At 36.3% G+C, this 13,753-nt stretch overlaps 1 protein-coding gene across 2 annotated transcripts; it reads left to right on the top strand.

Moving 5' to 3' along the window:
- Positions 1–758: 758 nt before the first annotated feature.
- Positions 759–13,635, top strand: rasgrp2 (RAS guanyl releasing protein 2 (calcium and DAG-regulated)). 2 transcript variants are annotated; one of them, XM_077233404.1, is made up of 17 exons: positions 759–905; positions 1,180–1,334; positions 2,272–2,374; positions 2,658–2,714; positions 5,537–5,668; positions 6,211–6,352; positions 6,461–6,634; positions 7,254–7,370; positions 7,694–7,975; positions 8,440–8,520; positions 8,732–8,839; positions 9,678–9,793; positions 9,908–10,049; positions 11,165–11,201; positions 11,284–11,445; positions 12,594–12,653; positions 12,783–13,635. In XM_077233404.1, exons 2-16 carry the CDS (start codon positions 1,265–1,267, stop codon positions 12,647–12,649), a joined length of 1,779 nt encoding a protein of 592 aa, XP_077089519.1. In that variant the 5' UTR covers positions 759–905; positions 1,180–1,264; the 3' UTR covers positions 12,650–12,653; positions 12,783–13,635. The 2 variants fall into 2 exon arrangements, with proteins under 2 accessions (XP_077089519.1, XP_077089518.1); XM_077233403.1 differs by lacking the exon at positions 759–905 and having other exon boundaries at positions 1,145–1,334.
- Positions 13,636–13,753: the final 118 nt, after the last annotated feature.

Genomic DNA, 13,753 nt, shown 5'->3' with positions numbered 1-13,753 from the left:
TTATTATCAATGTTAGAATCGGTTTATAACCTGTGATACTTTTTTTAGGATTCAGTGATGAATAAAAAGTTAAAAAAGAACAGCATTTATCACTTTTTATCAATTTAACACATCCTTGCTGAATAAAACTATTAATTTCTTTCAAAAAAAGAAATAAAAAAATGAGTGACCCCAAAATTTTGAATGGTAGGGTATATTGTTACAAAAGATTTCTATTTTAAATAAATGCTGTTCTTTGTTTAAGTATAAAACATGAAGCAGCAAAAAAAATGTTGACAAATACAACTTTTGATTTTAATAATGTATTCGTAAATGTTCAAATTAACATGATCTAAGACTCGAATAAATCCTGTAAGAAGAATTGTCCATTCTTTGTTTATGTTGACTAAATGTGTCGATTAATGTTACCTAATGAAACCTTATTGTAAAGTGTTACCCATTTTTTAAACATAAACCTCATAACTTTTTTAAATTCATGCATAAAACGAGAAAACAAAATCAAGATATATTCTCTGACAACACCTTATGTACTTTGCTTCTCAAATAAATATACATTGTTTTAAGGATGTTTAGATATTTTTATTTTCAAGACAAAAACTGTGATTTTTTATTCTGTAACTAAAAAAAAAATATGTCTCTATCTCCATTTTGTTTCTCACAACCCTCCACCCATTTTTGGTGTGAAAAATGAGTCAAAACATTATGAACAGGAAATGCAACAGCTGTAAGTTTCTTAACTGACAGGAAAGCGCACAGGCAGTTGTACTTCGCGTGAACCTCAGTGAGGCCCTGTGTGGTTTTCTGTATGAGTAGAGATAGGCCGTCCTGAAACCTACGTTCATTAGCACTTCTGTTTTCAAATACCATCAGTGATCACTGTTGGACCTCTGATGCCAGATCAACGGGTAAGTTAGTTCCTTTGAAAGTTTTTATAAGGCTTTTATTTTTTTTCTTCCACTGTTGTCTGAGAACAGTTACTATAGATCTTTGATTTTTCTTTTTCTTTTATGCACCTTGTTATTCTCCGGATGAGTCTTGTTCGTTGTATTATCCATGTGTGACCAGGATTTGTGTGCTTTTGATGAAAATGAAAAACCAATGACACCTCTCACATCTAAACCATTCTCTGCTTTATTGATTCTGTTTCCTTTGCCGTTCATGCCGTTGCCTCATTTACAGACTGAAAGAGAGGGATCAAAGAGAGGAGTGGAAAATTAAGTGGGGGGGAAAGGAGGGGCTGTGGAGAACAGTGAAGTAGAAAGGAATGGAGAGCGTTTCATCGGATCAGTCAGCCAGCGTGGATGAGCTGGTGGAAGCCTGCATCAAAGCCTTTGGTCAGTGCTCATATTTGCTTTCTCCTTCTCTTGTGTAAACAATCTGATCAGCCATTTGGAACCGCACTGGCTTTTTCAACTGTGTACTTGTGTCTGTTTATCAATATTCCCTCCCACACTCTTCAATATTTCTTTATAGCTCTGGGGTCTTCAAGCAGGGACCCATTAAGCTACAATAATCTTTTAGGGATGCACTGGGAAAAAATGGTAAACTAAAAATGATAACATCTAAGTTAGAGGGATAGTTCAACCAGAAATAAACATTCTGTCATCATTTACTGAGCCTCGTGTTGTTCCAAACCTGTATGAGTTTCTTTCTTCCGCTGAACACAAAATAACATTTTTTTGAAGAATGATGGTAACCAAACAGTTGATGGACCCCATTGACTAAAATACCATGGAAGTCAGTGGGGTCCGTCAACTGTTTGGTTACAGACATTCTTTAAAATATTCTCTTTTGTGTTCAACAGAAGAAAGAAACTCATACAGGTTTGAAACAACATGAGGGTGAGTAAATGATGATGGAATTTTCATTGTTGAGTGAACTATCCCTTTAACTGGTTTTATTCAAAACCAAAATATAATTTAACATAGCTGAATCAACCTAAATACATTAAGTTATAACAACAAATATTTTTTTATGGATTAAATCAAGTTAAAAACAGCTCTTTAAGGTAACAATTGCAGGTTACCACTTTTTACACCAACTTGCATTTCACTTGATACATTTTAATGTGGGATGGACAAAGAAAAATTTAGCTGAACTTTAGCTTTTCGACCTTTTGATTGAATTTAGCTTAACATTTTTGTTCCATTTAATGTACATTACATTTTTATAAGAGTAGAAATGTTCAAGCTATTAAATGAAAATCATAGGCTAATGGACTCATTTTAATTCATGTGCAAATCCCTGTCTGGTTTTCTGTCTTCCTCACAGACAATGAAGGTGTTCTGAAGGAGACGTTTCTCGTGCGAATGTTTCTCACCATGCATCCCTGGTTCCTGTCATCCAGTGACCTAGCCAAGAAACTCATGCACAAGTATCCTCCTTCCTAAGACCTGTCACATTATACTTACTGAGAACTCTGCATTTCAAATAACTAGCATTAAAGTCAAATACCTGAAAAGAAATGCAAGTCTTTGTACATTTGGTTTCCGATGTGACAGGCCGGCTTTTATGCTAGACATTTAGCACTTAGTACAGTCGGCCATGGGTGGGGTTTGTCATTTATGGAGAGGGCCGACAGGATCACAAACTGTTTCCATCACTCTCCTCACAGCTGATAATAGTAATAAAGTGGAGCTACCTTGACAGTATTACAGGTCTCAGGAACAGGACTGTTCTGCAAATCACCAGTCTCAGATTTGTCATCTTGTCAAGTAGGTTAAAGACCCATTTGTTCACCTAGGTTTTTTTTACATATACATACAAAAGCTTAATAACTGTACATACTACATGGCGGCTAAAAGTGTGACACCCAAGGTTTGGCTATTTCAGTTATACCTAATGCTAACAAGTGCCTGAAATCAAGTACAGCCCTATCATTCTACAAACCTTTTTAGTAGAGTGGAGCCAGTATCAGTATCTTCCAGTATCATACCCGTCTGAATGTAAATGGCCCTTAAATTGACTTTTCACACAGAACTTAACCCTGCGTTATCATCTTTTAAAGGGATAGTTCACCCAAAAATGAAAATTCTGTCAGTTTTTACTCCACCCTCATGTTGTTCCAACCCCGTAAGACCTTCGTTCATCTTCGGAACATAAATTAAGATATTTTTGATTAAATCTGAGAGCTGGATCACTCCTCCATAGGCTTCTAAGGGATTGAAACTTGTCAGCCCCGAAAAGTTATTAAAGACATCGTTAAAATAGTCCAAGTGACTACAGTGGCTCAATCTTAAGTTTATCAAACGACAAGAATACTTTTTGTGCGCAAAAACAAACAAAAATAACAACTTTATTTCAACTAATCATTTCCTTCTCTATGGGCCTCTAGTCAGTTAACGTAGTGTGATTGCGTAGAGCTACGTCACACGTAGGCTCACTATTGGCGAACGCTGGACATGTGTGTGATGCGTGTGACGTACAACAACAGAAGCTTTTTGGGTGAACTATCCCTTTAAAACACCGCCCTAAAGGTAGGGTAAGCAATTTTTGGAGTGGCTAGCAATACCAAGCTAGCATTGAAAGCATGAGATCGCACCCTCACTTCAGAGCATTTCCAAAGCTACACCACCTTCAAAACACATGAATGAGTTTCCAAAGCATCATGAGACGAGAGACGGCGTTAAACCTCATGTCTCAAAGCACATAACATTACAATAGCAATGAACATAAAAGAGCACTGACTTGTACCACCTGACTGCTGCAGATTTATTTAATTTGGACCAAATGCAATGATTGGACAAATATTTGATGGGCCATCTACAGATGATATATATATATATATATAAATACATTTAGACCACTTAACTTTTAGTGATTGGTAAAAGGATGTGAATAGACATTCAACCAGCATAACAAAAACATTTTCTGGAACAAATCGCATACCCTGCCTTTAAAAGCAATGATTCAACAGCAAGGTTAGCAGCGCTTTTAACCCTGTTACGTGAAATGTGTGAAACGAGGAGGTGAGATTAGAACCTAATGTTTAGTAACAAACCATATACCAAACAGCATTGGCTTCATTAAATAATTCATTGGTAATTCATTAAATAATTCACTGCGGTCAGAAAATTTCTCACGTTGTAATTTGTTCGCTGTTCGTTCCAGAGTTTGGGGGAAAACACTTTGCGTAATTTTAGCAACACATTATTTGCTGTTTGATAACGTAGTCAAGCAAAAGGCTAATCATATTAATTACCATTATGTGTATGATGTTTTAGAGAGCGATACATAAACGCATTATAATTCTGATACATAGACTTGTTGATGAACCTGTATGAGTGAGTGGAGGTGGGACTAATGCATATTGCATACCAATACTTGCATATTCATGGTTCCGCGTATACTAAATGAAGCAAGGGTATAGGTTACATTCATCATATTTTAAGGCGTGAACAATCTTTTCCCACAGTAAAAAAACAAATAAATATGCCATTTTGGTGATCAAAGATTAGTTTTAAGGCATAAAATTATTGAGGGCACTTTAAATGTTTAAAATAAAGGCGGTAGAAAACACTAGAGGCTCCGTCGTTATTATTGAGTTAAATTAGTCCTAGTGTGGTTTGTATGTGGGTATAAAGGCAATAGTTACAATGCATTTACAATTAAATAAGATAAAAGACATCTAATATAACCAAATTGTTAATTTTCATATTAAACATTGATAGACAATTATCACTAAATTCAGCTCTTTCAAATGACATTTTATATTAATTTAATTAAATTTAGATACATATTACATGTATGTATGGTTGTATTTTATGTCATTATACTAATATGTACGACTTTTTCATCTGTGTTTACTGATGTTATAGTATGTTCTGAATCAATGCATTTTGTCAAGAGAAGTGGACTTCGACTGATATCCCGTGCTCAGGAAATGGGGAGCAGTGAACAATGAAGTAACTCTTTTGCAGCTTCTCACGCACGACGCTGCAATCTAAAACCTTGATGTTCAAGTTTGAAAAAAAATCGTCTTTTTTCCATTCCACTTCCATCAGGGGACACGTTTTAGGGGCCACAGATCATGTTTTTGCTTTTAAAAAAGTGAGACACATGCAGTGAAATAGAAAAATGCAACCTATTTTAACTTAAACGCTGCTTTTTAAGAAGTTTTGTCATGTGTGTGATGCTGCCAAACATGCGATATGGTCAAGCACATATGTGTATCACATTTACATATAAAAACAGTAAAAACTAGTTACTGTATATGTGTGAATAGAACAGCCCCTTAAAGAGGACCTACTCCTTATTAATGCGTATGGTTTTTGAAATTACATGTCCAAAAGTATGGCTGTGGTGTCTATGTGTCCAAATACTATTTGGCCATCTGGTTTTTGTAAAGACGTGATGGTCTGTGTCATAAGGCAGCTGGGTTGGATCACAGAAGTGTATTGTGAATAAAACAGTTGAGGCAAGACTATTCACTGAAAATACTCGTCCTCCTGATGTCTTGCTCAGACCTATTTCATGAACAGCCACAGTTACTCTGTGTCAATGTTCTCTCTGTCCTCCGTCTCTTTTTCTCTGTCAGGTACTGGATATCTGAGTTCCCAGCTGAGTTTGACCTGAACCCCGCACTGGCTGAGCAGATCCGCGGTCTGAAAGAGCGACTGGAGCAGAATGGAGATGTGAGGCGTAGTCTGCTCATCGATATAGACAGCATGTGAGTCACAGGCGCACAGTATTCACTCAAAACGCTGCTCCTTTGATACGGAGGGGTGGAGAATATGGACTGAACATCACAAACAAGCTGCTTGTCTGAGACACTCAAACAGCTGAAAGGTTATAGGTCAAATTAAGAATGTCAAAGATGATGGAAGGTCTAGTTATATATATATATATATATATATATATATATATATATATATATATATATATATGTATACAGTATATACATATATATAACTAGACTTTTCCAAATATATAACGTTGGCCTTCATTATAATTTCAAAACCTTTTAAAGATGTGTGTTCAATCAATATTGTATGAACTGCATTTACAATACTTTTGAATAACTTAACAGTTCCAGAGTGCCAAATCAATGAGTCTTTAGTACATATTAAACTTAGGTGCCTATTTTTAAGTTAAATTAAAATCTACTTAAATATCAAATCAATATAAATCACTAATCCAAACAGCCAACATGATATATAGGCATACTGGCGAAAGAACAGAAATGCAATGTCTTGTTTGTTTTGCCTGTAGCCCATCATACGAATGGCGACGTCAACTAGATGAGACTGTCCAGAAGAAACGCAAGACCTCACTTCTTTTTGACCACCTTGATGCTTCCACCCTGGCTGAACACCTTACGTATATGGAGTACAAATCGTTTTGCAAAATTTTAGTAAGTCTCTTAATTTATAGATGCAGAATTAATCACATGTTTGTGCTTGTAATAGTATGACCTCAAGTCTTATTTCATATTGCAAATGAAAAATCTGTTCCACCTCAGTTCCAGGACTACCACAGTTTTGTGATGCACGGCTGCACGGTGGATAATCCTATTCTGGAGCGTTTTATTACTCTGTTTAACAGTGTTTCCCAGTGGATCCAGATCATGGTTCTCAGTAAGCCTACAGCTCAGCAGAGAGCCACTGTCATCAGTGAATTCATCAAAGTGGCCCAGGTTAATCCAACTTGCTTGCTTATATTTAAAGACATGTAATCTGTTTACAGTGGGATCCAAAAGTCTAAGAGCACATGGAAGATCTGTGATTCAGAGTCTAATTTAACTGAAATTAAACAGAATGGTTTAGGATTTTATCATTTATATATATATGTGTGTGTGTGTGTGTGTGTGTGTGTGTGTGTGTGTGTGTGTGTGTGTGTGTGTGTGTGTGTGTGTGTGTGTGTGTGTGTGTGTGTGTGTGTGTGTGTGTGTGTGTGTGTGTGTGTGTGTGTGTGTGTGTGTGTTTATGTGTGTGTGTGTGTGTGTGTGTGTGTGTGTGTGTGTGTGTGTGTGTGTGTGTGTGTGTGTGTGTGTGTGTGTGTGTGTGTGTGTGTGTGTGTGTGTGTGTGTGTGTGTGGGTAGGTGGTTCAGGTACCCTATCCACAAAGATGTTAATATCCCTTGTCCTTGTGGGGAAATTAGTTTGGTCCCCATGAGGAAAACCGCTTATAAAGGATTAGAGGATATAATATACCATTTGTACAGTATAAAAATCATTATGTCTATGGAATGTTCTCATAAAACATGAAAATGCATGTGTGTGTGTGTGTGTGTGTGTGTGTGTGTGTGTGTGCAGAGGTTACTGCAGCTGCAGAACTTTAACACACTGATGGCTGTAGTGGGTGGGCTCAGCAACAGCTCCATTGCTAGACTCAAAGATACCCAGGCGCTCATCAGCAGCGAGACGCGCAAGGTAAGGACTGCCAGAGAGCAGCTTTTATAAACACACCTCCAATTCTGGCGAGAAAAACAAACAGCTGTAACACTCCAAATCTGGCTATGGGAGATAAGATTCTTAAGTTCCCACTTTGCTTTAGGTGGCTTGAGTGCCATTTTCATACTCTCTGCCAGATTGCACAGAAATATCAATACTCAAGTCAAGTGCTCTGTTATCAGGCAACCAAACATGAGCAGAAGTATTTTTTACCCATGAACCAGCCTCTGAAATCCCCTTTCCTTATATTTCGGCTGCAGAGACCTTCATCCTAACTGATGGCCTCCTCTGTGTTTAATCAGGTGTTTGATGGATTGGTGGAGCTGGTCACTTCCTCTGGAAACTACAGTCGCTACCGTCAGCGATTCTCTGAATGTTCGGGATTCCGCTTCCCCATCCTCGGGGTACATTTGAAGGACCTGATTGCTGTCCATGTGGCCCTGCCTGATTGGTTTGACCCAGAGAAGACTAGGGTCAACCTAACCAAGACCCATCAATTGTATGCCATCCTGGAAGAGCTGGCGCTCATTCAGAGCACTCCACCCAATATAGAAGCCAATTCAGACCTGCTGAATCTGCTCATAGTGAGTTATTATAGGTTTGCTGTAATCAAAATCCAGTGATGGCAAAGCTGAATTTTCAGCATCATTACTCTAGTCTTCAGTATCACATGATCCTTCAGAAATCATATGCTGATAAGGTGTTCAAGAAATATTTATTATTATTATCAAGGTTGGAAATGGTTGTCCTGCTTAATATTTTTATGGAAACCACAAAACCTTATTTCAGGACTCTTTGATTAATAGAAAGTTCAAAAGAACATCATTTATTTTAAATGTTTATATATTGTTTGCATAATTTTATAAAGAAATAAGTATAAATACATCATGACAGAATTTTTGCTTTTGAGTTAAATATTTCTTTTAAATATAAACATTGATATTTAAGCAGGAAACACTGAGGTTGATATAGCCTTTGAATGATTTTTCAAATCTATATCAGTCATCAATTATTGTTCATCATTTGCATTTCTTCTGTACCTGTCTAGGTGTCTTTGGACCAGTACCACTCAGAGGACGAGATATATCAGCTGTCTTTACAGAGGGAGCCTCGCAGTATTAAACTATCAGTGAGTCACCCCACCGACACACCAACTCCTCAGTTGATTAATTTTCCCATATTGTTTGCATAATCCATTTACGTAGACTTGCAGCTGGGAGACTGAACCACTACTCTATATTTATTCTGTTCATGCAACGGACGGCAGTCATTTATCCATATCTACTGGTGCCTTATTTCCACTTGCTAAGTGAATACACCATTGATTTCTGGCTTCTTAGACCTCCAGCTCAAAGTCACAGTCTCCCCAAATAGAAGAGTGGGCATCTTCAGTCAAACCCAAAGCAGATCCAGCGATTATCAACAAGCACATTGAAAAAATGGTGGAGGTATGTGACATGCACTACTTTCAATTAATTTATTATAAATCTCAGATAAACTGATGGCACAGAATATAGTTTTGGAATAGTATGTACAGGATAAAGTAAAGTGAGACAGTCACAAAATGAATGCAATAATGAGCTGTGTAAAACTAGCACAAACTAACTATGTTGGATATTGATTACCTGGGACAATGGTCAGTTACAAAGTTTGCGTCGTTATATATTATTTTATGTTTATATATCTGATACTATATGTATTCGATAAAACAGTATTGCTGTACTGTATCACAGTGACTCCTGTGGCGAATAGTGACTTTCTTTCATTCACTCAGCTGATTCAAAAACACTAATTCAGTAAGGAACTAAATAAGTGACTGACGTTATGAGTGAGTCATTGATTCAGTCATTCAACCAATTTGTTCAAAAACACTGATTAAGACAAAATGAAACAAGTGACATACCTTATGAGTGAGTCATTGAATCATTCACTCAACCAATTCATTTAAAACACTGATGCGTTCAAAAATATAAAAATAAAGTGATTGACCTTTTGATTGGGTCATTGAATCAACCAATTTGTTCAAAAACATTGATTCATTCGGGAACATAAGTGGGAAAATTTCAAACTGTTCATTCTGATTTTTGTTTGGAAATATTTTCATTTGGTGGAGCAAAAATAACTGCTAATATTGTGTCTGAAATGTAAGTTACACTGTATTAACTTATATAGGCTGAATAAATGAAAGATCACGCTTATTGCATAAATTTTACAAGTATTCCTGAGAGCTGTGTACTTAATGATTTTGCGGTGAAAAAGAACTAATCGAAGACGTCTTATTTTCAGTCAGTGTTCCAAAATTTTGACACTGATGGCGATGGCAGCATTTCCCAAAAAGAGTTTGAGATCATCAGGAGCAATTTCCCTTACCTCGGCAAGTTTGATGAACTGGACCAAAACCAGTGGGTTTATCAAGACATCTGTCCAGTTTATCTAAAATAATTATTTCTCCTCGTTTGTCAAAGTCTCCAGTACAGTAAAGGTACCATCTTTCTCTTTTTCATTTTCTCTCCCAGGGACTGTAAAATTAGCAGAGAGGAGATGATTGAGTACTTCACAAAGGCGAGCTCCTTACAGAACTGTAAGATGGGTTTTTTTCACACTTTTACAGAGACGAGCAGCGTCAAGCCTTCATTTTGTCGGCACTGCTCTCGCTTGGTGAGTACACATTTTATTTATGGCTCGAACTCTTCATCTTCATCTCCAACGTGATGACAACCCACACATAAGATGAAATAAGATCTTTTCAGTGTCATGAGAAACAGACATCCAGATCTGTATTTATTTCGAAAAAGCACATTATGCCTATTTTATTATCACTCATAAGCCAGATTTGTTCATATTTGTCTCTGCTGTCAGAAGTTTATGGTGCTTGTGCTGTTTTCGCTCATGTACAGCAGTGTGTTTTAGGGTGTGTCTGAGGGAAAGATGTTGTTGTGTTCATAGTCGGTACTTGGGTGTAGATAGTAACCACTTCCTATTTTCTAATTTCCTGTCGAGTCCACCCCAGACCAGAACCTGTTTTCCTTTTTCTTTTGTGTTCTTTTTTTTTTTTTTGGAACCAGCATTTTTTTTTAAATGTTCAGTGAATGTAATTTAACATGTTATTATATTAAAGGTCTTTTTTTGTTCATTGAAATATTTAAATATAAAGCAGTGTTTCTGAAAAATGTAACATTGTCAACTCACATGACATAGAATCCAGTCATATCATTACAGCAATGAAACAAGAACTAACTATATTTTAATTTGGTAGAAAACTAAATTAAATATACTATATACACTAGCTTTCAAAGGTTTGGGGTTAGTAAGGGGTCTGTTTTTTTAATAGAAATTAATACTTTTATTCAGCAAGGATGCACTAAATTGATCAAAAGTGACTTTAAAAGAAAAAAACATTTTTTTTGTTAAAAATAAATGCAGCCTTGGTGAGCATAAGATACTTCTTTTAAAAACGTTTTAAAATTCTTTTAAAGCTCAAACATTTGGACTGTATTGTTAGATTGTTAATTTCTTAAATGTTACACTCAAATCAACATGTCTGGATTTCTATAGGCTACATCCAATTATGAATAAAAAATATGAATATAGTTCCAACTCCAAGCATCTTACAATGTCAACTGACTGGATAAAACAAAATGTTTACAACCTGTGTTATATAGCTAATTTAAATGAACTGAAGCACCCAAAATCCATTTCAAACTGACTTTTTCCCATGTTTTTCTTACATATTTTGTCATTTTGAGTTATTTTATATATGCTACTTCTTGCAGATATGGGGATTTTTCAAACAGCGATGCAAATGCAAAGGTATGAAACCAAATTAACTGTGTGTGTTTTTATGTGCGTGTGTGTGAATGTAGCATTGTGACCCTCCTCTCATTTTTTTCAGTGTGTGGGGTGATTTGTCATAAAGACTGTTGCAGTCGTTTGGCCATTGAGTGCCGCAAGCGGGCACAGAGCGTCAGTTGTCACAATGACGTTTCCTTTAAGGCCACGCGCTCCTTCAGCTTTCCGCCTCCCACCAGCACAGAGCCGATAGCAGAGTCCCCAGGTAAATGCACATTAATACAAGTGTACTTGAATACAAGACTCTCACACACACACACACACACACACACACACACACACACACACACACACACACACACACACACACACACACACACACACACACACACACACACACACACACACACACACACACACACACACACATACACACACACACACACACACACACACATGTTACATTACACAATCCAACATGTATATATATATATATATATATATATATATATATATATGTGTGTGTGTGTGTGTATACAAAGTTCTTTCATGAAACTGAGATGGCACAGGCTGATAGGTCCTTAACTCAATTTGTTTGCGATCAAATCGGTATCTACATACCGCTGCTGATTGGTTGTCGTTGCATCAGCAGCCAATATTATTATTACATGTATGTTATATGTGCAGCAGCAGCATGTCTTACATGCTCACAGCAGCGTGTCATGTGGCAGTAGCAAGTCTCGGTATTTGTTCTGCAGCAATAATCAGCATACAGTAGTAAAGTGAAAGTGATTCCTCCAGCCTATAGGAAAATTGACATCTTCAGCCTTTATTCAAATATTATTTAAGATTTTTTAAAGACTTTGTATGCATATTGTGTTGCGCTTGGAGTCAATTGTTTTATTTGTGACAACGCAATGAAACCTGACAAATTGTGCAGACATTATTTTTGGGCAGGCTGTCATACAAAGAAATGATAAATGCATGCAAAAACTAGAGAGAACCAACGAAATGCTAGTAACTGATCATGTTGTTGTCAACTTGTGCTTTTTTCTATTTTTATTTACAAAGAACAGATGTATTCTACTTACAAAAAAAAAAAATCAACAATATATCACTGTAAACGTGCATGTACCTGCAAATAAATTAAATGAAATTAAAATAAAGTAAAAAAATATTTAATTTTAAGTTAAAAGGTCCATGTATTGTCAAGCTAAATACAATTCAGTGTGATTGAAAAAACACATTTGTAATTCAATTTAAAAAATGCAGCCAAAAAAAAATTAGTGGTCTTTACCCAGTAGAAACCAGATCCTGTCTAGTGTACCGTACTATTTATCTTTTGAAGAATAAACGATGATAGTAACTAGCAGTGACTTTCAAGCTTTTCTCTCTCTCTCTCTGTACCTCCAGTCATCACAGACGGCTCTCAGGAGGAACAGGATGAGGTTTTTGATGTCCACCTTTGATGAGGTAAGAAAAGAAGATGCATATTGCCAATACATTCACCTCGTGGTTGAGAGCTTTTTCATTAAGTCTTTCTCATGAAGAGAAATCCATCAACTGGCATTAGATACGTTCCTCTCCTCTCTATTTCCATAGGCACATCCTGGAGCAAATCCATAAGCAGCAGCAGAGAGCGAGCAGCACTACTCTCTAAAGCAGCGTGTGTTTGTTCATGCGTTTGTTGTCCAATGTGATCCATTCTCTTGAATTCTCATTCTGTGATTTCTCATGGGTTGTTACTCAGGAAATAGTACATGGATTTCAAATAAATCTGAAAAAAGTACCACTGTTAAGTTGCAACATTTTTGAAGAGGTCATATATTTTATTTTTATTTTTTCCCCCTGCAGTTTCCTGAACTTATCACGGAGGTAAAGGTTTTTTTGGTAACACAAGAAAAGCTGTGGTGTGATTGGAAGGGGACAACAACAATAACAAAAAAAAACTAGCACATCACAATTCACTTTACAGAATAGTACAAAGTGTTTTTTCTGTACCACTTCATATATATATATATATATATATATATATATATATACAGTTTATGATGACTGACACTGCGCATAAGTGAGAATTGTATTATAATTGAGAATAGGCTACTATTTAAATTGGAATTCATGTAACTCCATGATTTCATTGATATCTTTATTTCTCATGATATGAATTATGAAGAGAGGACAAGGTCAAATGAATGACGTGTTGCAGACCCCATTGTGCCTCGGCCATCTCTCATCACAGGCTTTAATTTCACACCAACAGAAGGCGCTGTTGTTCTAAATTGAGAGACTGATATGACAAGATCTTGTGCTGCCTGTCATCTGCTTTCTGTTCTTACGTTTATATTATTATTATGCAGATGAATCATTTGTTTTCTGTTATGTACATTTAGTTGTTGTTGTCGTTTTTTGCCGCGGAGATGTATAATAAAAATAGAACATTTCATTACATTGATAGTATAGTCTGCTGTCTGTTTGTCATTATTTTTTATTTATTTATTTTATCATAAAAATATGTGACATTGTCAAGGGATGTTGCTGAGGAAATGGCGTCGTCGACATTATTCACTGTC

This window comes from Siphateles boraxobius, unplaced genomic scaffold (assembly GCF_051911475.1).
Source record: "Siphateles boraxobius isolate OS27281-9 unplaced genomic scaffold, OSU_SipBor_1 18, whole genome shotgun sequence".
In the NCBI taxonomy this organism is placed as follows: Eukaryota; Metazoa; Chordata; class Actinopteri; order Cypriniformes; family Leuciscidae; genus Siphateles; species Siphateles boraxobius.
This window is presented reverse-complemented; position numbering and strand designations above follow the sequence as displayed.

Coding starts and splice junctions, on each gene's coding strand:
- rasgrp2 (XM_077233404.1), top strand. CDS start 1,265: ATGGAGAGCGTTTCATCGGATCAGTCAGCCAGCGTGGATGAGCTGGTG. Junction 6,353..6,460: donor AATCGTTTTGCAAAATTTTA/GTAAGTCTCTTA, acceptor GTTCCACCTCAG/TTCCAGGACTACCACAGTTT. Junction 11,202..11,283: donor ACAGCGATGCAAATGCAAAG/GTATGAAACCAA, acceptor CATTTTTTTCAG/TGTGTGGGGTGATTTGTCAT.